The following is a 25,733-nucleotide window of genomic DNA, read 5'->3' as shown; positions in this document are numbered from 1 at the left end:
GGTTCACCTCTCTGAAACTTTCATTTTTTTTCCTCTGCAAAATGGAAATAATAATCTCAGAGCAAATTCAATGTGGCCATGTAGATGACAGATTAATTAGCAAACCGAGTTATTTACACCCTCGGAAGTGCAAGGCACAAGGTGATAAGCTACCAACCACACTGACACATTTTCTGGAGCAATAATTTTACCAAAAACATTCTTAGGGGAGGCCTTAAGCAACTTAATTGCTAAGTAATTTAAAACATTTATTTTTGGACCAAGTGCAGTCACTCACACCTGTAATCCCAGAACTTTGGGAGGCTGAGGAAGGCCAATAGCTTGAGCCCAGGAGTTTGAGACCAGCCAGGGCAACATGGTGAGATCCTGTCTTTACAAAAAGAAAATACAAAAATTAGCCTGGTGTGGTGGCATGTGCCTGTAGTCCCAGCTACTCAGGAGGCTGGGCTGGGAGGATCGCTTGAACCTGGAAGGTTGAGGCTGCAGTGAGCTGTGATCATGCCACTGCACTCCAGCCTGGGCAACAGAGTGAGACTGTCTCAAAAAATCACATTTATTCTTATTTAATACAAACCTGGACAGAATTACACGAATATTTCGTGGGTTTTTAATACTGCGCTTGTAGTTAGCCACTTCAGGGTATGTCCCCCACCTTCTCCTAGAGTCCGTATCTACTTCCTTCTGTTATTTGTGGTATCATGGTGAAAATTTTCAAGGGAGAATTTTGATGAGAATTCCTCAGCCTCCCAGATAGTGGGGCTACTAGCCAGCTGCTGTTGCTTTAGCTGCACTGACACACACATAAAAAACATCCCCATCATTCCCACCTGTTTCCAAATGCCTAGCCTGCCCTCGTGGTATTTCCTGGTTATGGAGCAGATACAACCAGCTCTCCAGGAAACAGGTGTGAAAAGCACCAATGGACCCACACTAATTTCTTTTGACTTTTCTCTAATTTCCTTCTAGAGTGCTTTTCAGTCTCTATTTCACATTATAATCACCCAGAGTGCATTAAAACATATTAATCATGTGCCCCACCCTCAAAGACTCTAATTTATTTGCTCTGGAGTGTCCGCTGGGCAGTAGGACTTCTAAAAGCTCCCCCAGGTGCTTCTAATGAGCAGCTAAGGCTGAGGAAGGAGAAGGGTGTTACCCAGTTGTGGGTACCCCCAAAGGGCCAGCACTGTCCCAGGGAGGCCCTTCCAAACTTGCTATCTCATTGCATTGCCCCAGTAACCCCAGAAGTGGGGCTTCTTATACCAATTTCTACAGGTCAGGGACCTGACACTCAGAGAGGTCTAAGAACTGGCCAAAGGCCACCACTTCAAAGAGACTCCAGCCAGTTTTGTCTGTGGCCCACCCAAGCCCTCCAGAGTTCCTCTGCACCACGCTGCCTTCCACAAGAGGGCGCATACAAACACATCACTGCAAGGAGTTCTGCAAGACAAACAGATGGACTGCCAGACAAGATGCTGCTCAGAGGCCTGCCTGCCCGGGCGATTGAGCTGTTCAAAATGTGGCAAAGCAGGTTTTTAATCTACTTCGATTCGCATACAGGGAGGAACCACATCGTGCCATTAGGCAAAGCAATCCAACCTCCAATAAGCATCCTCTACACAGGAAACAGTCCCTCTGGTTCTCGGCATCCCCTCCCAGATCCTTCTCCTCCAGCCCAGGGCCCCGGGGGGCATGGTTCTGCCGTTTTCCCTGGCATCCTTCACTTCCCTTCCGCAGGTGATGCAGCACGCATGGGTGGAAGGGAACTCCTCCGTCAAGTGTGACCGGTGCCACAAAAGTATCAAGTGCTACCAGAGTGTCACCGCGCGGCACTGCGTGTGGTGCCGGATGACGGTGGGTTGGTGCCCAGGGCGGCCCTGCTTCTTTTCAATGTTTTTTTTGCCCAAGCTGCGGCCCAGGAGCAGTGAATATCTGGCCAGAGGGCATGAGCAGAGCCAGGGGAGCGAGGGAGCCCCACAGCCCCTATGCAATGCCCTCAGCCTAACGATGCTCCAGTGAATTACCAAGCTGCCCAGAGAGAAGGCACCCCCGAACCAGGGGAGTGAGGACTGCTGAAGAAGAAGCTGGCCAGTCCACTGTCTCTGTGGCCTGGCAGCTGGGATCAGCAGGCCCGACTATGAACTTCTTTCACCTGGGTGTCACCTGGGGCTGGGGACACTGACAGAGTGGGAGAAAAATTGGACAACAGGAACATCATAGGAGGGGGTGCCTGCCCTGAAGGCGCATTCCTCAGGGCAGCCCCACTGCCAGGGCCAAAGGTTTGGACCTGGTGCCACCAGCCACCGCACATGCTGTGTCCACAGCCCCACTGGACACCCAGAGTGCCACTGGCAGCCACTGAGCTGGCCGACCTGCCTGACAAAACTCAGTGCCAGCTCTTGTCCTTCTTCCCAGGTATCAGCCTCAAAATGTAGATTTCTCAAAACCAGACTGCAGAACTCTCAAAATACAAAGGTTGAATCACAAGGTTTACTCTCAGCCATCCATGAGTTTTTTCATCAAGATCTCCCTCCTCCCAGAGTCTCGGGACCTGGAGAGCACATATCCAAGGGGGCTCTGGAATCAACATGGGGTGCCACACTGAAGGGTCACAGGCCGGCTCATGACCCTGTTGCTTCAGTAGCCATGAGCAGCTCTTGGCCTCCTTGTTCTGCCCACAGCTGACTTTGCACTCTTAACCACACACACACACGCGCGCACACACACACACACGGCAATACTGTCAAAGTCAGCAGTTCATCAGGATTTGGGGGAGCACTAGACAGCTCGCGTCTCCCCAAAACCTCTTTACCTTCATGTTTGATGTTTCTTTGCTCACTTTCGCTCACTCTCTTTTTCATCTTTTTCATTTCTCCCCGCAGTTTCACCGCAAATGTGAATTAGCAACGTTGTGTGACGGTGGGGAACTCAGAGACCACATCTTGCTGCCCACCTCCATATGCCCCATCACCCGGGTGAGTGCTCCTGCCCTGGCGAGGGCTCTAGCTTCTCTGGGTTCTGGTTTCAGATGCAGGCAGCTTTCAGACATCCACATCCCTCACAGGGCTTCCCTGACAACTCTTTGGGTTTGTGTTTTCTTTTCTTTCTTTTTTTACTATTATTTTAGGTTAGAGGGTACATGGGATGGTTTGTTACACAGGCAAACACGTGTCGCGGGAGTTTGTTGTGCAGATTATTTTATCACTTGGGTTTTTAGCTAGTGCCTAGTCGTTAATCTTTTCTGCTCCTCTCTGGGTTTGTGCTTTCAGCATGTGCTTGAAAGAGGTCAGCGCTGCACAGATCAGATTTTGAGAGAAAACTTCTCTGACCAAACTGTTTCCAATTGCTGGCCATCCTGAATGCCCTGAAATGACCCGTCAAGGAAAGCACATTTGTTCTGAGCCTCTTGCAGGCAAAGCACAGCACACACCACCTATGCATGGCCAGGCTCCCAACCTCCCTCATCTCTGCCAATCTCCCTGCCACATCCAAACCCTATCTCCCTCTACCTCCTGAGTTTCCACTTGGGTGTCTCAGCCAATTTGGAAATGAAAGCAGCAAAATTAAGCTCCTTTACCACCACCTGACACTTTGTCACCTGTGTTGAAGACTCCTCTTTCAACAAACACCAACACTTAACCATGGCATCTTCCCATCTTAAAAATGTTGCAAGTCCCATTCATTCCTCACATCTCACTCTGAACTTGACCAGCTACTTCTTCCTCATTAAAAACCTGAGAAAAAGGCCAACCATAGTGGCTCATGCCTGTAATCCCAGCACTTTGGGAGGCTGAGGCGGGCGGATCACCTGAGGTCAGGAGTTCAAGACCAGCCTGGCCAACATGGTGAAACACCATCTCTACTAAAAATACAAAAATTAGCCAGGCGTGGTGGTGAGCACCTTAAATCCCAGCTACTGGGGTGGCTGAGGCAGGAGACTCGCTTGATCCCAGGAGGTAGAGGTTGCAGTGAGCCACCTCTACCTGGAAAACCCAAGCATTTATTCCACCAAAAGACATGCACAAGAATGCTCATAGCAACTTTATTCATGACAGTTAAAAACTGGAAACAAGTAAATGACCATTAACAGGAGAATAGATGAATAAATTGAGGCATATCAGCATCTGGCATTCATAGAATGGGAAACTACATTGTAATGGGAAAGAACAAACTATGCATAGAGTAAAAACATGGAGAGTCTCAAAAATATAATGCTGAACCAAAGAAGCTAGACTCAGAAAAAGATATGCTCTATGAATCCATTATATTAAATTCAAAAGCCAGGCAAAACCCATATGGTATCAGGAGTCACAACAGGGTTATGCTTGAAGAGGTAGTAGTTACAAGGCCATCCCCGTATACAAAATTCATCAAGTTGTACAATTTAGATTTGAGCATTTTACTATGTGTGAGAAAATCTTAATAAAATAAACATTAGAAAAATAAACAAGATAAACAAAACCAAGAAAAATGACAACATCATATCATTAGATAGTGCTCAGCAGAAAAGCCAAGCCTATGGCCCGGCGCAGTGACTCACACCTATAATCCCAGCACTTTGGGAGGCCAAGGGGGCAGATCACGAGGTCAAGAGATCGAGACCATCCTGGCCAACATGGTGAAACCCCGTCTCTACTAAAAATACAAGAAAATTAGCTGGACATGGTGGCACGCGCCTGTAGTCCCAGGTACTCAGGAGGCTGAGGCAGGAGAATCACTTGAACCCAGGAGGCAGAGCTTGCAGTGAGCCAAGGTCACATCACTGCACTCCAGCCTGGTGACACAGTGAGACTCCGTCAAGAAAGAAAGAGAGAGAGAGGGAGGGAGGGAGGGAGGAAGGAAGGAAAGGAGGAAGGAAGGGAGGAAGGAAAGAAGGAAAGAAGGAAAGCAAGGCCAAGTCTAAGAATTTGCTTCTCAGAGCTCAAGCTTCTAAATCAAGCTTCTAAGTGGAATTCTGCCAATTTCAGTGCTCCGCATTATGTCCCTTGCCTCAAAGGTAAAGTCAGCCAGTGATGTCATCACTGGAGGCTTGGAGAATCCTAGAAAAAGTCATAGGGGTACATTTCTTTATTTAGGTCAGAAGCCCTATGTTGAAAAACTTGTCTCCATACTACAGTAGCTTTCTGATCTCTTCATATCAGCCATTTGTTTTTCATCTGATCTCTCTCTTTGTATTAGTCTTCTTTTTCCAAAAGATGCTTGTCTTTCCTTTCTTCTCACAGGACAGGCCAGGTGGGAAGTCTGATGGCTGCGTATCCGCCAAGGGTGAACTTGTCATGCAGGTACCTCCTGAGCTCTAAATCCGATTGCACTTTCTAAGTTGTTCCAGGGCTGTGGCGGGCAGGATGGGGTTCAGGTGCTACAGAAAAGCATTTCATCATTTGCCTTCTCGTCTGACCAGTTATACCACCCAGGAGGGCATTTTTTTCTGGCCTCTGGAGTTACCTTTGACAGCCACACTGTCAGCAAGTGGTGAGAGGAAAGGTTGGCTGATCCCATTGCTGGTCTTATTGGGCTTTATTACTATTTTAGGAACAAGTTACATAAAACTTTAATATGCAGATGTCCTAAATAATAACAAAGATGTGGCCTAAAAATAGACAATGGGTTTTCCAGGATTGCCAAGCTGTCTCCAGAACATGATCTGCCAAAATGAAGCTAACCAGATCTAAAAGTTCTTCTTAATCCTTAAATGTATACTTAAGAACTCATTTTTTTACTTGGGTTCACCAATGAACATTTTTTGTGCCTTCCACAGAGTTCCAAGGAATGCAGGGAAGGCAGTCTGATGAGGAACAAAGAGTACTAGAAAAGGAAATAGAAAACCGGGGCCTCCTGCTCTGCCTCTGAGCCTTAAGTTTCCTCCACTCAAAGGGGACACAGTAATCCCTGCCCTGCCCACCTCCCAGAGGCGCTGTAAGCTTAAATGAGAACATACAGATTCACGTGTTGTGAAAAGTAAAACAGGCCAGGCACGGTGGCTCATGCCTGTCATCCCAGCCCTTTGGGATGCTGAGGTGTGCAAATTGCCTAAGGTCAGAAGGTCGAGACCAGCCTGGCCAACATGATGGAACCCCGTCTCTACTAAAAAAGCAAAAATTAGCTGGGCGTGGTGGGAGGCGCCTGTAATCCCAGCTACTCTCAAGGCTGAGGCAGGAGAATCGCTTGAACCTGGGAGGTGGAGCTTGCAGTGAGCCAAGATTGTGCCACTTCACTCCAGCCTGGGCAACAGAGGGAGATTCTGCCTCAAAAGAAAAAAAAAAAAAGTGAAACATAAGTCAGAATAAAGGGAGAATCTTAATATGTGAGAAAGCTCTAGAAACCTAGAAGGGCAGAAAGGTGGGAAACACACACAGGCACACACACATCCACACCCGATACGTGTATGCCAGTTGTTTAGGGCAGGCAGCCAGCAGGATGTGCTGCATCTGTTATGATGGGACAGAGTCCATGCTGTAGGGTTGGCTGTTAAATACATTGAATGTCATCTCCAGAGGTGAGGGATTATTCATTAGCCTCCAAGATGCTTCTGGGCATCACATAGTCACCCTGGGCAGGTGAGACAAATTTTTTAGATCATTAGGAATGCTACTATCCTTTTCAAACAACATGGCACTGTGTTTGCTGGACTTTTAGCTTGAGATCTGGAAAAGCAGGCATTAGATATTGAATATGGAGCAGAGCTGCACATCCACATTGGTGTATCCTTCCACTGAACCCACAAGTATTTGCTGAGTACACACTCTTGTGTCTGGTGCTATACGATCCTTGGTAATAGGGTTACACACACCCCACTCTGCTCCCAATGCATTTTAATCCAGTTGATGTTTTGAGTCATTTATCTAAGAAAGTTAAAAAAAATACAAATGAACAACAAAAGAAACTCCAGAAGATAGTACATGGTTTGTTTGTTTGCTTGCTTGCTTGTTTGTTTTTTGAGATGGGGTTTTGCTCTTGTCTCCCAGGCTGGAGTGCAATGGTGTGATCTTGGCTCACTGCAACCTTTGCTTCCCGGGTTCAAGCGATTCTCCTGCCTCAGCCTCCCGAGTAGCTGGGATTACAGGCATACGCCACTACACCCGACTAATTTTTTTTATTTTTAGTAGAGATGGGGTTTCACCATATCGGCCAGGCTGGTCTCGAACTCCTGACCTCAGGTGATCTGCCTGCCTTGGCCTCCCAAAGTGCTAGGATTACAGGTGTGAGTCACCGTGCCCAGCCAATAGTACATGTTTTAAGTGCAATCATTTTAGTTGCAATGATCAAGAGAAACTTCATATAGGAGATGTCTCTTGAATTGAGCCCTGAGGATAAGAAGGTTTTTGTTGGTGGTGGTGGTAGTCTTGTCTTGTCTTGTCTTGTCTTTTCTTCTTTTCTTTTCTTTTCTTTTTTTTTTCTTTTCTTTTCTTTTCCAATACGGAGTCTTGCTCTATCACCCAGGCTGGAGCACACTGGCGAGATCTCGGCTCACTGTAACCTCCACCTCCCAAGTTCAAGTGATTCTCCTGTCTCAGCCTCCCGAGTAGCTGGGATTACAGGCGCACGCCACCATGCCCGGCTAATTTTTGTATTTTTAGTAGAGATGGGGTTTCATCATGTTGGCCAGGCTAGTCTCAAACTCATGACCTTGTGATCCGCCCGCCTCGGCCTCCCAAAGTGCTGGGATTGTAGGCATGAGTGGTCATGCTCAGCCAGAAGTTTGTTTGTTTGTTTGTTTTTAAGAGTTTGCAAACAAGGAAGTAGGCATTTCAGGTCATGGAATGGGAGAAGAAACAAGCAGGAGCAGACCCATGGGTGGGAATGCAAGAGACATACTCTAGACTTACTAGAGGAGCAAGAGCAGGACTTGGCTGCACCTGCAGCTGAGGGTTAGCAGGAACTAGGAGATAGCAGTAGAATAGGGCTAGACTGAAAAGGCCTTTAACACCAGGTTAGGAGATTTACATTTTATCCACAAAATCCAAATCCTCCTTTAATAATGAGATGTCATTACCAGTTTTTGAGCAAGAGTGGCATGGCTGACCTGGTGTCCTGGGAAGGAACTGTGTGGGAATGGCATGCAGGACTTACCTAGGGTGAGAAAGGCACAAAGCAGCATGGGGCTGTGGCAGCCAGAGGTAAAGGGACATTTCTGGGAAAATCTGACAGGACAACACCTTCCTTGGATGGATGAATGAATAACAGAAACAGGGAACCAGGAGAAAGACCGAGTTTCACAGGGAGAGAAGACGTGTCATGTATGAGGCACGTTGAGCTTGTACTGATGGTGAGACGTCCAGTCGACAGTACCCGCTGGCCAGTGAGAAATGTGGGACCAGGGTTCAGGAGGAAACTGGGGCCGGAAATCAGCATTTGGAAGGCGCCAGGGTGGAAGCGGTGGCTCACTCCATGAGTGCTATTTCGCTTACGTGTACGATCAGACAGCCGTGATTCCTAAGATCATATTCAGCTGTGTCCCCCACAAAATTTACTCTTGTGCTGTAGGTACAAGACCACATCACTGTTGAATGATTTGAAGCTACAGCACCATTGTCCCATCGCTGATCCCGACCTCAAACCCTCATTTCCGTTAACACTGCTTAAAGACCATTCAAACTGGAGACACTTAGCTACCTAGCCCCTCAGAAAATTCAGCCAGTGGACAAACACCTGACCGCCTGCCCGCCTGCTTCTCATCTGCCTCTCCGAAGCTGTCTTGGCTTCAACTCTCATTTCACCCCCCTATTGGATGAAGCAGAGCTAATTTCTTTTTCTTTTACCTTTCAAGTATAAGATCATCCCCACCCCGGGTACCCACCCCCTGCTGGTCTTGGTGAACCCCAAGAGTGGAGGGAGACAAGGAGAAAGGTACGTTCTCTTCTGTTTCAAAGTGGAGCAACTAGGGCAACACGACTCAGGCCCTTCCTCCCCTTGGCAGTAACACAGCAGGCTGTGGAGACAAGCAGACTCAAATCCCAACACCGCCACCTGCCACTTTATGACCTGGCCCAAGTGACTTAAAGTCCCCAGGCCTCGGTTTATCCCTCTGTAAAATGGAGATAATTATCATTCCTTCTCTCACAGGTGAGAATAGACATGGCGATTAGCCCACAGCCTGCCACGTAAGCCATTATTAAGACCACCAGGGTTAGACCACGCTCTGAGATGCCTGTGCCTTTCTAGCCTCTCAGATCTCTTGATTTAAGAGATGATGGGGGTCACATTGATTAGGGCCTCCTGTGCTACCACCACCCATGAGAAGCCAGGGCATCCACCTCATCAATTTGCTAAAATGCCCAGTTCAGTGGTGGCTAGAAACTGCTAAACAGCACAGGAGGACAGAGAGAATGGTTAAAGCAGCTCTGTCTCCCAATTCCAGGATCATTAACAGAGGGCACCATGATCTGGAATCCAGGTTAAAAAATAATAATTAGTAGAGTTAAAGCAAGAACTATGAGGACCCCCATCCTCGTCCAAGGGGCAGGACACCCCTCCTGAACTGACCTGACTCCAAGCTGGAGCCAGGAAAGCAGGCCTGAGTGCAGTCAGGGCCTCTCAGCCGCCCCTGCCCAATGCCACCTCCTGCATTTCCTCCTGATCCCAGGACTGCAGGGGACCTCCCCCTGGGGAGGAGGGGGGTCCTGTGATGCTTTTGTATAGTCTGCAGAGGGCAGAATCACACTGCCTAGACCATACAGAACATTTGGGGAAAGGTCTCTGTGGAGGATAAAGCTTTAGAATGAAAGTTCTGTTCTCTGGGTTTCTCTGCCCTGTTCTCTTTGTAAGGAGTGATGCTTCTGGGCTTAGGAGCTAGGTTGGTAGTGCAGCCTTGAACCGGGGCTGATAATACGGGGATGCCAGGTGGAGCCTGGACTCCAGGGTCAGCAGGCAGTGCCTTCCCCTCCAGGGATGAGGATGAACCCTCATCCCTGCCACCAGTGGGCTCCAGAGGTGTTTGCCCTAATGTGACTTCTCACGATGACATATTCCTTCTCTGTCTCTCTCTCTCCCTCCTTTTCTTTTTTTTTCCATAGAATTCTTCGGAAATTCCACTATCTGCTCAACCCCAAACAAGTTTTCAACCTGGACAATGGGGGGCCTACTCCAGGGTATGGAGATCACAATCTTTACCTCTTATTTCTCCCCCTCCCTTTTAATCTCCAATGAAGATGCCTCTTTTGTCACCTTTTTTATCTTTCGTCTCTCAACTTGTCCCTTCCTGCCATTTTACTCCCTGTCTCTGCTTTTTCTCACGTCCTACTCTGACTCCTGGAGATATTCGGGATGCCCAGGAAGGCTAACTCCGTTTGAGAAGTGGCCTCCTGTAGCTTGTCCTAGAAAAAGTTGTTGATTTTATAAGAGGGGATAACCGCACACACCATTCATTTGATTGACAGAAGGAACAGGCTGGTAAATTATTTTAACTTATTTGCAAGGCTCTGTTAGCTGGTGTCTTCATACTGAATCATCAGAGAAGAGAAAGTTTTCTTATCGTTGTCAGTCAGCAGTTTGGAATTCTAGACAGTGACTCAGAGCTCTGCCTTGGTGTTCCACTGTGGGGGCATTTTAGGATCAAGACAATTACTTGTTCAATGGAATCACTTTTGTTTTCTAAATCATTCGATTTTGAGGTTGTTTTGCTCCTCCTGCCACTTAGTCATTGGTTATTCTCTGCTTGTTAGCATGGGGTTGAAAAGAGGCCGGGTGAGAGGCGTGGTCCCTGTGTCTGCGGCTAATGGTGAGCTGCAGGTCCCTGTTACGCGGCCCCTCCAGCACCTGGGCTAGAAGGCAGGGGAAGTCTGGGCTTCCTCCCAGTCCGGGCCAGCGCTGGAGAGCCCTCTGCTGGCCGGCCCTGGACCCGGGGCTGTCTGCATACTCTGGGCTGGGCTTGCCCAGCACACAGCCACTTTGCCCAACCTCCAATCAGGATTTCTATTCCGGGTTCAGCAAGACCCCTCAGAGAGGTTGGAGTAAGGACTCTGAAAAGAGAATTTGACCCTGTTTTTGGTCGGCTGACACCAAAGCTATTATTTGTGGCAGCGGTAGTACAAGGCCCAGTTAAAAAGAGAAAGAAAATGTAAGTACAGATTCAGTACTCCTGCCATGATTTGCCTGTAAAACTAATTTCAGAACACAGCCCACCTCTGTATACCACTGCAGTTGCCCTCACAGTCACCATGATTGCCATCACTGCTGAACAGCACAGCCTTGTGACAGAGCAGCCCCCCACAGACACCTTTACCAGCCCACTGCCAAAACTTGCAGACCGTCCTCCAGCTTAACCTCATGTATTCTAAATTGTTTTCATCTGAGATGTCGAGCCAAGTGGCTGCTTCCAGGGCTGATGCGCCCTGAGGGTCTCTCATGCGCCTGTCACTCTGTAATCAGACAGGTTGCCTAGCTGGAGGGAGCCTCTGTTCAGAATTCACTTCCTGTTGGAGAGCAGAGTTCTGCAAGAGAAGTAGAAGAGAAGGAATGTTAATTTGCCTACACATGCATCAGTGACTGTGAAAGCTCCGGGGCTCTTCTCAGACCACCAGGCTGGGCAGATTGGAAATACTGACCTTCGGCTTCCCAAGTCCCACCCCCAAGGTGTCCGCAGGTCACAGTCACATTCGTTCTAAAGCAGAGGTTCTTAACTTTTTTGTGCCAGGAACCCCTTTGGCAGTCTGGTGAAGCATACAGACACCCTCTTAGAATATTTCTTAATGCATAAAATGAAATAATAAAAGGTAACCAGGGAAACCATATCAAAAAATAGTTATCAAAACAGTAAAACAAATTAGTGATATGAGAATATAGGAGCTTCACCAACACATTAAATAGGAAGACCCAGACGTGGGTCTAATAACTACCGTAAATTCCGAGCAGTGGTAAGCATGATGGTGCTATGAGACATCTGCCACAACCGTGATGAAACACTAACATGCCTGTGATTTTGACCGTTGACAAAGTCATGGCTATCGTTCAGACCACTGTGGTTTGTTGCCTACATGCTGAATTGAAGGAAATACTACTAATTTCAGTTTGAACTTAGGGAAAATAAGAATGTAATATTTTCTCCTCCAAGTTCATGGCCCTCTGAATCCAATCCACAGAACACTTGGAGGTTCATGGACCCCAGGCTGAACACCCTGCTCTCCAGTGTTAAGGCTCCTGAGAAGAGAAGGGCATCACTCCACTCACTGTGGCCTACAGGAGAGTGAAGTGAAGATCCAGCAAATTCAGTGCATCTCGCTTACCAGGGCGGATGTCAGGACAGAGTAGGCGGGAGAGCCCGAGAGGAGTGAAAACACTGGAGGCTATTTGTATTGATGCCAAAATGCACAAACTCTGGACTCCTCGGCATAACTAGTAGAGAATTTCTAGAAAACCATTTTCCATTGTGTTGAATGTTGATTCAGATTCTCCTTGTACAAGGATGGGCCCCTTGGCCTTGGCTCCATGTTCAAGGCACTGCATAGTAACTTCTGGTCTCAGAACATTGAGTGACCCTTTCAACCGCAAAAGGAACTGAGGTCTTAACCTACTCCTGGGGAACAGGGGAGACTCTGACTCAGCGTGTATCAATGTCAACCGCAACCTAGTAACAAGTCCGTTTTGGCCTTTCTTCTTCCCAGGTTGAATTTTTTCCATGATACTCCAGACTTCCGTGTTTTGGCCTGTGGTGGAGATGGGACAGTTGGCTGGATTTTGGATTGCATTGGTAAGCATGGGCTGAGAGGGCCTTTGCTGCTTATTTATAGTAAGCATATTTACAATCGGCAGAAGGCAATAAAAAAGGAAGGGACGTGGAGCCATGTCTGTTCATCCTTGTATCTTCCCCTGGACCAAGACTTGACTAAATATTTGCTTTGGGTGGAAAAAAATAAAATAAAGAAATAAGACAGTGAAATGATTCCCTCCGATACAGAGGTAACAGTTTAGTTTCAGGCCTTCCCTATAAAGCAGATCTGTCATGGCTGGTGTTTGGGCAGTGGCAGGACAGGTCAGATTTGGGTGGTGGGAGGACAGGAGTGGAATTCTGGGCAGATCCTTTGGGGTGGGTAAAGGCAAGAGAACTAAGCATAGATCATAGCCTGGGACAAATCACCTTGAGATGAATAGCCGGAGGCTGAGTCCAGAAAGTGCATCTGCAAAGTGCAGATCAGTGCAAGCAAAGAAGGACCACACTGAGCTGTGTCCTCTACAGTACACTTAGATAACAAGGCCCAGGCTGGAAGGCTGGTAGCCTGAGTTCTACCCAGCTCTACCTGGATCTGTGGGTCCTCGGACACATCAGCCCCCAGTAAGTGATGGAAACTGACTGAAATTTTGGGATGGAAGCAGAGTCAAGATCTAACCCTAGAGAACCCAGACAAACACTGCAAAGAGTAATATAGGTACAAGAAAGCGGCTGGGGGGAGCACTGGGGAGGACAGTCATCAAAGTCGGAGACTGGGCCCTGAGCGATGAGCCCTGGGCTTTCCATTCTTCATTCCACAAATGCCGCCTGTGCCCCACGATGGCTCAAGCTCTCCCCAAGGCACTGGAGATACAGCAGGGAATGAAGAGACAAAAATTCCGCTTTTATGGAGCATACCATGTAGAGGAAAGAGACAGGCAATGAACAACTAAATAAGTGAGACATAGTATGTCAGGAGGTGTTTAAAATACAGCAGGGAAGAGGCACAGGGAGCTCAAGGCGGCAATCTAACACCTCACAGAGAAGACAACATTTGTGTGGAGATCTGGAGGAGGGGTGAGCCACATGGATACCTGAGGAAGGGCAGTCCAGGCAGAAGGAACAGCAAAGACGAAGGCCCTGAAGTGGGAGCAGGCCTGGCTGCTGGAGGCAGGTCAGCATGGCCAGAGCAGAGTGGATTCAAGAAAAGCTACAGAGGATGAAGCAGAGGTGATGAGGGACCAGGTGACTAGGACATAGAGGGCATTCTATGGAATCAGGCTTTTATACTGGGAGGGTCCCATGACATTGGATGGTTTTTAGCAAAGGAAGAACATGACAGATTAAGAGAAGAGGGCAGAAGCGGGGAGATCGGTTAGTAGGCCACTGCAGCAGTCTAAGAGAGAGATGTCCAGGGCTTGGACCACAGTAGAAACAGAGGGGTGGTGAGAAGGGGCCAGCTTCTGGATATCTTTAGAAGGTAAAGGCAATACGATTTGCTGACAGACTGGATATGGGAGATGAGAGGAAGAGGGGAGTCAAGGATAAGCCAGGACTAGACCGTGACCAGGGCAGAGAAAGCTGTGCCTCCAGGGGTTGTAAGTAGACCACCTAGCTGGGTGAGAAGGCTGCAGGACTGTACACCTGCCGCCCGCCACTCCCCCGGGCACTTTGGTTGCCATGGACACAGCCCTGCCAAGCAGCCACCCACGGTCTCCTGTCACCTTGGGCTCTGGAGCTGTTTGTGGGAGGAGGGAGGAGTCCTCTGGGAGCCAAGGAAGGAAAAGCTGATCCGCAGAGGGTGGATGGCTGCGGTACTGGACTACTCACACAGCTCCCTCCCCACCATGAAGGAGAAAGTAGGCTTTGGCGGAGAGCTTTATGCAATTCATCCGCAGAGGACACAGGTGATAAAAGCTGCTCAAAACAGAAAGAAGATCACAGAAGGAGGAAGAAACATTAGGTTTTTTTCACAGGTTAGTGACCCAAAGAGGAAAAAAGCAGAAGTAAAAGGGATAACTGTGTAAGATACTCATCCGTTCACTCTCATTTAAGCACTTGTTCAGTGCTCTCCAGTGTCCCTCCATGGTCCCCTCTCTGATCTGTTCTCTCCCTATACCCATAGCAATCTTTCCTGCATGTCACTGGGTACGTGGTGTGCGTAAAGCACACCAGTGGCTTCCATTATTCTTAGAATAAAGACAAAACCCTTGAAGTAATCTACAGGGCCCTGGGTGACCCAGCTGCTGCACACCCTTCCAGCCTTATTTCTACCTCCATCCCTCTCCATCTGGACTCAGACCCTTGGGCGTTCCAGTCTCCCTTGTACCTCAGGGCCTTCGCACAAGTTGGCCACCCTGTTTGCAGTGCTGCCCCAGCCTTCACTCAGTCAGCTTCCACTTCAGATCTCAGCTGACATGTGGCTTCCTCAGGGGAGCCTCCCCTGACACACCCACCAGCCTCAGCCACCTTCTTATAGGACAGTGCTCCTCTCTTTTCCAACGTGAATGTGAAATGATGCATTGTCTCCATGGATTCCTCTTTAATATCTGTCTGTCCCACTGGACAGTAAGTAAGCACCATGAGAACCTGAGCCACGGCTTTTTTGCCCACTCTCAGAGCTGAAGCACCTAACACTGCATCTGCATATAGCAGACTTCAGTCGATATGTGTGAAGATGCTGTGAGAACAAGACCCAGCCTCCCTTGGGGAAGTTACAATACATTCAGGGAACAAACAAGGAAATAATTACAAGAGAGTACAATGAGATCATTTCTGGTGCTAAGGAAATATTCTGACGAGGCACCAGGTCCAGGCTGGGGCAACTAGGGAGGGCCTCCCAAAGGCAGCTTCTGAGCTGAGCCACAGAGAGCTTTGTGCTTTAAGGAAGTGAAAACACTTGAGAATGGTTGACATGTTGTGTGGGAGGCAGGATGTGCAGAAGGGTGAGGCTAGGGAGAAAGGCAGAGCCTGGTTCCTGGGCCTACTGTGGCAGGCTATGGGGCCATGGGGAGCCACACAGCCCCATCCCAGAAGTGAAGGCAGTGAGCCAATTCAAGAGACTGTGGTTCGTGGACTGCCCTTCTTGGTGAAAGCATGGGCGACACACTAGGAGGGTGGAACTGGAGGCGGAGAGAGCCAAGAGGAGGCTGTTGCAGCGATACCAGTGGGAAGGAATCATACCTGCATTCAGGCATCACCATGGGGATAGAAAGAAGAGATTTCTTGGAGATCCGTTAAGGAGACAGCACATAGAATGTGATATGTGAATGGATGTGTGGGGGAAAAGGAAAAACCCAGGGTGGCATACAGGTTTCTAGCCTCAACACCATAAGGACAGCTGACCTGCCAAGGTGGGGACACAGAAGAAGGGGCAGACACAGGAAACAAGAGCCTTCTAGGCAAAGGGAGCAGGCTATGCAAAGGCAGGGAGGCGGTGCTCCAATCACATGTTCTGAGGACAATGAGAGAGGCCATTGCATTGCTCTGCTCTCTATCTCAAGCCTTCCAGTGGCCATCTCAGTCCTGGGTCTCGCCTGTACTCAGCCATTTCTGACATAGGTCAGACAACCTGGAGGACCTACAAGCTCCAGTTTGCCAGGGCAGCCCTAGCTTGAGCCTCCTCTGCTGATTCCTGCATCTCTCCCAACCCCACAATCACATTGCTCACATCCAGGGGCACCATGAGTGCTGAGGTCTCATGGAAATACCCACCCAACCCCAAAACTGATGGACGCCTGTGCCCCCTTGAGCTCTCCCAGCCTAGACAATGTGCCACGGTAGATCTGAGACCAGATGAAAACATGTACTGTTATGCTTTCTCTGGTGGTTCTATCTGATGTCCTTCACAACTATCAGAAGAGGAATGATTAGGAATCTGTGTCATTGCAATCCTGAGAGGTGTGGAAGTGAGAAACTGGTGTAGGGGCCAAATAACACCTGGAGGTTTTGTTTGTTTAGCTAATGTTAGTTTTAACTTTTAAACTCGAATGGTGAAAAGTTGAAGGTGAGCATCTTCAGCTTGTCCAATGTCCCACTATTCCCTAGTGTCCCAGCCCCACCTGTTTTACTAATCTGTGTACCTGCCTAGCCTCTGAAGAAAGGAGGGGAATGGACTCAGAGCCATAGAGATCTGGGCTTGGATCCTGGCTCTGGAATTACTTTCCCTCTCTCCCATTGAAATATTGACCAGGCCTAGCTCCTGCAATCTGATGAGACTGAGCGTGTTCAGGGTAGAATGGCTGTAGACTACTTTCCCTCTCTCAGTCTCAGTTTCTTCAGCTACTTGAAGGAGGATAATACCTTGCAAGGTTAGGCTGAGGAATAAATGGAGTAAGTGCTGATTATCATTAAGGATTAAAAACATGCAACTTAATGTTTTGGGGTGTATGCTGCCACCCCAAAGGACAGATTTAGGATGAAATTTGAATAAACATGTGCAAGTTGCAGGGATACAGATTTAGCTGAATATAAAACACAAATGGACAGATTTAACTCAATTAGTGGTGGTTAACATGCTGCAGATGGGATAGATGGCTTTAGGAAGTAGTGTGTTTCCCATCAGGGTGGTATTCAAACAAAGAATGCTTTGGAGGGGTTCAAGCATCAGATCGGGGATAAAAAGACAACTTAAACATTCTATGGTCCCATGGCATATGGTCCTCTGTTCCTCTGTGTGTCTTGCAGATAAGGCCAACTTTGCAAAGCATCCACCAGTGGCTGTCCTGCCTCTTGGAACAGGAAATGACCTTGCCCGCTGTCTCCGCTGGGGAGGAGGTGAGTTTGCATGCTAGTGGTGCTACCCTGGGAACAGGTGTTCCTGTTGACAGGGATGCTCTACAGAGCCAAGCTGAACTTACCCTTTTGTGGATCACATTCCGCAGCATAATACTCAACTCTGTAGTCATGTCAAGCCCGTGACCCTTTCTCTGCCCTCCATCCCATGCTGAATCTAGAAGAAAAGCCCTTCTTCAGGGCTCTGGGAGTTTTTGCTCCCTCACCCCCATGTTCAATATCATCCTGAAACCATCAACTTAGAGCCTGCTTTCCCCAGTAGAAAGCAATCAACTCCAGAGTGAAGACAAAGTCTCATGTGTCCCATCCCCAGAGTCCCATCCGAGAAGATGCTCACTTAGATGTTTTCTGTGTGAAATTCCCTCTCCCACAAATGGCTGATCTTCTGAATAAGGACTAAAACTGAGGACCAAAATGCTCCGTCTCCAGTTACTTAGTGTCACTAGAAGCATTCAGATTATCCTAAGCCCCGTGGCCATGGGCCTTCATTTTGAAATTTCCCTAAGAGGAAACACAGAGTGGTGACCAGTTTATAAGGCAAGGGGCAGAGAACTTTGCAAACTGCAGTAGCCCCCATGGAGTTGGGCATGCGCCAGAAAGTGGAGAAGTTCAGCTCAACACATGGAGCAGACAGATCAGGCTGCCAGCCAGGAAAAGGGTGGGAACTCCAGATGGCTGATAATTCAGAGAATGAGTCAAGGCCAGGCAGTGCAACGGTCAGTGTTCAATGATCGGCCATGCTTGGTGGGCAGTGTCAGAGCAAGCAGGACCCAGGCCTAGGGGCCATCTTAAAATTCTGCCTGCCACACTGTCCATCTCCTACATGACACAGTCTCCTACATGACATCTGCTGTTCTCCCATGCAGAGACTCCCAGCCATCCAGCCCACCGCTTCTCCAGGGTTTGCTTCAGCTACACAAGCCTGCAACCTTTAGCCAGCACCCACTCCCTGCCCTGCCCCCAGCATCTTAGTATTTTCAATTGTCCTCCCCTTCTCTGTGGTTCAGGGAACATTAGTGTCTCCAGCCCACAGACACAGTGAGGAGTCCCCTAGTCACAGATGCCCTGGGCTTACCTCCCCTGACAACTACCTGTGCATTAGCAAGAACACTGCCTTTCTGCTGTGGTGGCAAATGCAGTGCTGTCCTCCACAGGTTATGAAGGGGGCAGCTTGACAAAAATCCTGAAGGACATTGAGCAGAGCCCCTTGGTGATGCTGGACCGCTGGCATCTGGAAGTCATCCCCAGAGAGGAAGTGGAAAACGGGGACCAGGTCCCATACAGCATCATGAACAACTATTTCTCCATTGGTGTGGTGAGTTGGTCAAGGATCACCTTTCTGCATGGAAAAGAAATGCCCAGGAAGGGTTCCAGCCTTCTGTTATCCCCTCTGGGTCCCTAGTGTCTACCTGTCTTACCTGCCCCGCAGCCCTGACTTGGGTCCAAGCATTCTGAAACTTGGCCTGAGTGTGGACACCCTGATTGTACCCCACTTTATTCCCCGTCTCTTGTTTAGGGAAGAATTCTTTCCTCTGTCATTTTAACTAACACAGGAAAAGACTGAAAATTTTTCAAAAGACATATTTACTCCTGTAATTTGTAGCAGTCATAGAAAAGCAACACCAAGAAATAACCAGGGGAAAAGGTTGGTAGGAAACTCTCACATGAGCTTCAGGAACTGGGAATTCTGATCCTCAAAGGAGGACCTTGTGGTCCCAAGCTGCCTTGGCTGGCTTAGCACTCAGATATCCTTCTCTCCTATTCTCTCTTCTCTCAACCCATTCCACTCCCTCCATGTGCTTCATAAACCTCTAGGGGCGTCTCCTCCCAACTGACCCCTTAGGCTGAAAGTTACGAGCCTCCTTGATGCTCCCACAGCCCTTATGCTCACCCCATTCATGCACACTCTGCATTAGATTGAAGGAATTGGTTTAATGTACTTACATGGTACCCCCTACCCCCATGCACACACATACACTCCCACAATGCAAAGACAGCACTCTGTTCCTTTTTCATCCACTAGCCCCAGCACATCTAGTGTAGCTCAGCTTCTGGTCCAAAGAGGATTGGGGTGGGCACTGCTTCCCAGGCTGCTGTGAACAGGATGGGAACAGGAGGGGAGAGATCAATCATTTCTATAAATGAAGCTGGGGGTTGGGAGGGGGTGGGGGTGCAACAAAGAAATTTACTTTCTCCAAGAATGACAGAATTGGCCAGGTGCGGTGGCTCACACCTGCAATCCCAACACTTTGGGAGGCTGAGGCGGGCAGATCACCTGAGGCCAGGAGTTCAAGACCAGCCTGGCCAACATGGTGAAACCCTATCTCTACTAAACATACAAAAATTAGCTAAGTGTGGTGGTGGGTGCCTGTAATCCCAGCTACTCGGGAGGCTGAGGCAGAACTGCTTGAACCTGGAAGATAGAGGTTGCAGTGAGCTGAGATCATACCATTGAACTCCAGCCTGGGTGACAGAGCAAGACTCTGTCTCAAAAAAAAAAAAAAAAAAAAAAAGACAGAATTATTGAACTATTTATTCCTTTTTTCAACAAATATTTATCAAATTTTTTCCCTAAACTTTTATTTTAAGTTCAGGGATACATGTGCAGGATGTGCAGGTCTGTTATGTGGGTAAATGTGTGCCATGGTGGTTTGTTGCACAGATCATCCCATCACCTAGGTACTAAGCCCAGCATCCACTAGCTGTTCTCCCTGATGCTCGCCCTCCCGCCACATCCCCACAGGCCCCAGTGTGTGTTGTTTTCCCCCTTGTGTCCGTGTGTTCTCATCGTTCAGCTCCCACTTATAAGTAAGAACAGACACTAGCATTTATTGAGTACCTGTGTGCTCTCTGCAGTGCTAGGCTGTACATAGTCCAGTCCTCACAGTAGTCCTGCAGGTATCATTATCCCGCTCATCTCACTCTACAGATGAGGCTTCAGGACCCTTGACTCGCATGGCAGTGCCTTGCTCTGGAGCCAGGTTCTCTCTGCTCTCTTCCCCTGTCTTTGGAGTTGTGCTGCCTAGTTTCACATGCGTATGAAACAGACCAATTCTCTGCCCCAGACTCTGTGATACCTGCACTCCTCAACCTTGCTCAGCTGTGTTTCTTTTGACATTTTGGTATTTTAATTTTTTTAAAAAAGGAAAAAGAAGGAGAAATGATAGGTGGCTTGAGGGGATAGCAAGTTTAAGTGAAAGGTTGTTTTGTTTTGTTTTGTTTTTGAGACAAAAGTCTCACTCTGTCACCCAGGCTGGAGTGCAATGGCACGATCTCAGCTCACTGCAACCTCTGCCTCTAGGGTTCAAGCAATTCTACTGCCTCAGGAGTTGGGGATACAAGCATGCACCACCACACTCAGCTAATTTTTGTATTTTTAGTAGAGACGGGTTTTCACCATATTGGCCAGGCTGGTCTCAAACTCCTGACCTCAAACGATCCACCTGCCTCAGCCTCCCAAAGTGCTGGGATTACAAGCATGAGCCACCGTGCCCAACCTAGGTTTTACTTTTTTAATAAGAAGGCTAAATAGAGAACCATGGGAGAAGAAAGGATTAAAAATAATAATACCTTATATTTACAGAAGGATTTAAAATTTACCATATTCACAGATATATTCTGAAGGGGGTTATTATCTCTATTTTATGAGTTAAGAAAACAGAGACTCAGATTAAGGAATTTGCCTTCATTTTCTGACTCCTAATCCAGTGCTCTTTTTCTGTTACTAAAGCAGAAGAGGGAAGCATTGCTGAGCCCATGATGAGGTTCTGAGAGGGTGGAGGTGGTGGACTGGGAGCAAGTGCCCCAATCTGATTCATCCCACTGGATCCCCGGCCTCAGCTGAGGGGAAGCTTTCCCTAGACCTCTTCCAGGTGCCCCTCCAGTGACCCATGCAGATGCCCTCCCTCCTCTTGCTGCTCAAAGGCCCCTCTCCTTTTTGGACCGGCTGCTGAGGCTCCACTTCCCCCAGCAGGAACATATGCAGCCTTCAGCTCCTGCAAATTAGATGTGACTGACAGGTCCGGGGTTTTGGAGCGTGGGTTTCCCATCATTACAGTTTTAAAAACCTCATGTCTTTTTCCTGTAGTAACCAGAACACAACTTGCTAACATTTATTGAGTACCTACTGCACACCAGACATAGTTTCCCTGCCAGTGGATGCAGGCATTATCCATTTGTGTTTTGTAAGAAGGAACCATAGCTTAGAGAGGTACAGAAACAAGTTCAGGCTGGTGAGTGGCAGAGCTTGGAATCATAATAGTTGAGCTCTAAAGCCAACTGAGCTGTGGACCACTGAGCTTTGTGCCTCTTTGAAGCCCCCTCCATCTTCATGTTGCCAAATGTAACATGGTTTGAGAGAGGGGAATCTCAAAATTTAGTTGTGGTGGCTCACCACCACCTCTTATAAGAAATGTAAATTCCACCCCCGCAACAGATGCTGATTCGTATTCCAACTCAGTAGGTCTGGGTGAGGTCCGGCAACTGGCATTTTTAACAAGCCCCTGAGATCATTCTGAATCAGATGGTCCTGACCAAGTTCTCAGGGAGCGAAGACAACCTACTAGAGCAGAGAATGGTCAAAGGAAGTGGCTCTTTACTGGCACAGAAGCCGAAACTGAAATAAATGGAAAGGGAAGCAGGGAAGGAGGGGAGAACTAGCCCCTCTAAGCAATGGGCTGGAAGCCAGAGCTGAGGAGCAAGACTGGCAGAGCTGCCTGGGAACTTCTAGACAGCAGGTTACAGCGCAGCTGCCTGCAGAAGCTTCAGCCCCACCTCTTCCCTTTATAACACACCCTGCTCTGGCTGACAAAAACATGGTTCCCGACACCTCACTGTCTCAACACAGTGCCCTGTAATAAGATGGTCATCCTTAGTATCTGCTGACCAAATGGATTAACACATGAAGAGGAATGGACAGCCTTCCCTCAACTAAATAGCCAAGCCCTAAACCCAAGAGCCAAGACTATTCAGTAATCATGGTTTTAATTTATTCTAGCAAAAAAGTAGGAAAAAATGAAGGAAAGAAGGAAGGAAGGAAGGAAGGAAGGAAGGAAGGAAGGAAGGAAGGAAGGAAGGAAGGAAGGAAGGAAGGAAGGAAAGAAGGGAGGTAAGAAGGGAGGTAAGAAGGGAGGTAAGAAGGAAGGAAGGCCTGCTGGCTGGCTAATTAATTGTCCCCAAGGAAATGCATATAAACAGATTCTCCATCACTCTCAGTGGTCAAGATAATTTACCTACCCTGGGCTGACTTATAATAACCCAATCTATTCATCTTTCCAATTATGAACAACTTCACAATATCTTTCTCTTGATTTTTTTCATACACCTTTAGGTTATCCATGTTTAATATTATATTGCAGAAGAATGAGAAACCAGGGCTGTTCTCATCTCATTGGTGTGCCCTTGGCTTTCTCTCAATAAAATGTTTGCAGGGTTTGTATGCTCGCTCTTTAAAAGTTGAAAAGAGAAATTCTTGAGAAAACAAGTAACCAACACGCAACCCTAACAGAGTCTGGGGCTGACATTTGCAGAAGGTCTTGCTCCCTATTTGACTTCCCAAACTTTGTAAGAGAAGTAGGTGTGTAAACCAAGGAAGTTTTACTTCCTTATGATGATCAAATAGAGGTGGACTCCATTGGCAAAGAGAGCCTTGCAAGGTCTTTGCCTCTTTTGAAGGACTTAGAATATCTTATGATATCAAATGTCTGTTGCTTTGTATTTATAAAGATGATGACAATGACCCCTGACACAGTGCCCCTGGGTGCTGTGGATAGAATTTTCTCTGATGAGTTTACTGGGACCCGTTGACGCCAATAGAACCCACTTAATAGATAAGGCAATAAATAAGGCAGGGTCTCCTGGCCTCTCCAAGGAGTGACTGTGCTCTCATTGCTTCGAGAGCCCCATCCACACATCAGATTCTCAACAGTGAGAAGCTAAGATAGTTCGCCTTATCAGTCCTTCTAACCGACAATATCTACTGGCAGGAGATTTTAAACACAGTCATTCAGGATGCCACTTCCTCTGACTTCTCTGGCCTGCTCCTCCCTGTTCTTTATTTTTGGATTAGCAGAAAATGTCAGGATGGCCAGGTATCAGTGACAGGAAGTTTGAGACTACAGAATAATTCCCAAGGTATGTGTAACTCTGAACTCCTCACAAGCTCTGCTTTCATGAGCCTTAACAGGACGGGTGAACAGCTAATCCCTTGATTCAGTGAAATCTATTTCTGATGCTAGGGGAGCCCAGGGGCCAAGGAGAGGCCACAGTGGTCGCACTGACCCACACACCATTTTCCACTTTGCAGATCATTCCTAGCTATCACTAGACAAGCTTCTCACCATGATAAGCATCCTACACATAGGGAATTTCTCAACAAGACATAATTTTTCCTGGAGATTCATGGATTCTGCTGGCACCAAGTTCTTATTTGTCACCTGTGAGAGCCATGAAGATACTAATACAGTGGGACTCCCCAGAGGGACAAGGACAAGGGTCTACACCCTTTTCCATTCCCCAATCTCCCATAATTTTCAGACCAACCCAAATTCAAATAATCTGTCTTATGGTCTCCTTTCCATCTTTTTATCTCCATAAATTGCCAAAGTGACTTAGACCTGCGTTATCCAATATAACAGCCATCAGCCACATGTGGTATGACATGCTTGAAATGGGGCTTGTCTTAATTAAGATGTCAAGTGAGCTGTAAGTATAAAATACACAATACATTTCAAAAATGTGATATAAAAAATTTAATGTCTCAATAATGTTTCTATTAATTCCATGTGATAATATTCAGGGCTTATTGGGTTAATGAAAATATACTGTTAAAATTAATTTCAGGCCGGGCATGGTGACTCACACCTGTAAACCCAGCACTTTGGGAAGCTGAGGCGGGTAGATCACCTGAGGTCAGGAGTTTGAGACCAGCCTTGCCAATGTGGTGAAACCCCGTCTGTACTAAAAGTACGAAAATTAGCCGGGCATGGTGGCGGGCACCAGTAATCCCAGCTACTCGGGAGGCTGAGGCAGGAGAATCACTTGAACCCAGGAGGCAGAGCGTGCAGTGAGCTGAGATCATGCCACTGCACTCCAGCCTGGGCAGTGGAGTGAGACTCCATCTCAAAAAAATAAAAAATTTAAAAAATTTTTTTAAATTAACTTCATCTTTTGTTTTTAACTTTTTTATGTGGCTACTAGAAAATGTTAAGTTACATTTACATATGTAGCTTGCTCTATATTTCTATTGGATAGCACTGGCCTAGACATTCCAATATCTCAGAGTCCAAATGACTGCTGCATGTACTTGGAAGGGGCCCAGATTTCTTTGTCCACCCATGTGCTTGGAGTTGTAGTTCAGGAAAGAGGCCCTATGTCCATACCTTCCACCGTCTCCTCTTCACTCCACACCTGAAAGAAAGACCTCAGATAGCAAGGCTGTGAGAAATGCTATCATCACTTCCGTGGATTTGTAATTCCCATCTCCCGCCTTCAGAACAGAAGTCTTGCTTTGCCTTAATTATCATCAAGAAAGGGTTTATACCTTAGTAACCAAGAAAGGGTTTGAACCATCGTAGCCCTGGTTTCCCAAATTTAAATGAAGTCACTACTGATTGTAAATAGGCTCAGGTCATTGCCTGACATAGAAGCTCCGGAGAGTGAAAGTGAATCTCGACTCTCTTTTTAATCCCCAGGTAGAGAAACGTGTTCAGAGTCTTTACCGTCATAGCCTTTTTAAGACTTAGAAAAGGCGCTGCTCTACTCTCCCTTGCTACTTTGTGTATTTGCCAAGGGATTACATTGTCAAATTAGGGACCACGTGCTTCACTAATAATGTTTTAAAGGCTGGTCTTTGTGAAAAGCAGCTTTGCAAAACCTAGTTATGGAAAAACCAAGGACAGCCAGAACTCTACGGAAGGAGGGGGTCTGTACATGTATCCCAGAGAATAAAAGAGCTGGGAGTCAGTCAGCAGTATTGGGGGTTGGGGATAGTGAAGTACAAATTGTGCCAGGCAACATGTGATTGCTTTTTTCTTCCCTCCCCTCCATTTTTTTCCTGACAGAAGAAAATTAGTGCTTCAAAGGAATAGAAGTAGATGGAATATTTTCATGAATTTTAGAGAAGTATTTGACAAATGTCATATGAATCTTATTGAGGGTGTTCACTGAAATTTGCTGAGAGAGTGGGAGGTGGGCACAGTCTGGGAGCATGAAGTGCTGTTGCCCAGGGAAGCAGTGCAGGATGGACAGGCCTTGGAGACAGAGGCCTCCCTGGGGTCCGCACATCTCACCTGTGCACCCA

At 47.5% G+C, this 25,733-nt stretch overlaps 1 protein-coding gene across 6 annotated transcripts in view; it reads left to right on the top strand.

Annotated features, from left to right (window-relative positions):
- The window catches only part of DGKG (diacylglycerol kinase gamma), a 198,870-nt gene that overhangs the window by 91,119 nt on the left and 82,018 nt on the right, over window positions 1–25,733 (top strand). For 5 of the 6 annotated variants that reach the window (XR_007723454.1, XR_007723453.1, XM_050780243.1 and 2 more), the window contains 8 exons: window positions 1,735–1,851; window positions 2,880–2,972; window positions 5,220–5,279; window positions 8,765–8,844; window positions 10,011–10,085; window positions 12,597–12,682; window positions 17,327–17,416; window positions 18,589–18,749. Coding sequence is in view for 4 of the 6 variants with exons in the window: in XM_050780243.1 (XP_050636200.1) it covers window positions 1,735–1,851; window positions 2,880–2,972; window positions 5,220–5,279; window positions 8,765–8,844; window positions 10,011–10,085; window positions 12,597–12,682; window positions 17,327–17,416; window positions 18,589–18,749 (762 nt within the window). In the remaining 2 variants the exon portion in view is untranslated. The remainder of the gene's footprint in view (window positions 1–1,734; window positions 1,852–2,879; window positions 2,973–5,219; window positions 5,280–8,764; window positions 8,845–10,010; window positions 10,086–12,596; window positions 12,683–17,326; window positions 17,417–18,588; window positions 18,750–25,733) is intronic. The other variant, XM_050780242.1, reaches the window with a different exon arrangement.

This window comes from Macaca thibetana, chromosome 2 (genome assembly GCF_024542745.1).
Source record: "Macaca thibetana thibetana isolate TM-01 chromosome 2, ASM2454274v1, whole genome shotgun sequence".
Taxonomy (NCBI): Eukaryota; Metazoa; Chordata; class Mammalia; order Primates; family Cercopithecidae; genus Macaca; species Macaca thibetana.
This window is presented reverse-complemented; position numbering and strand designations above follow the sequence as displayed.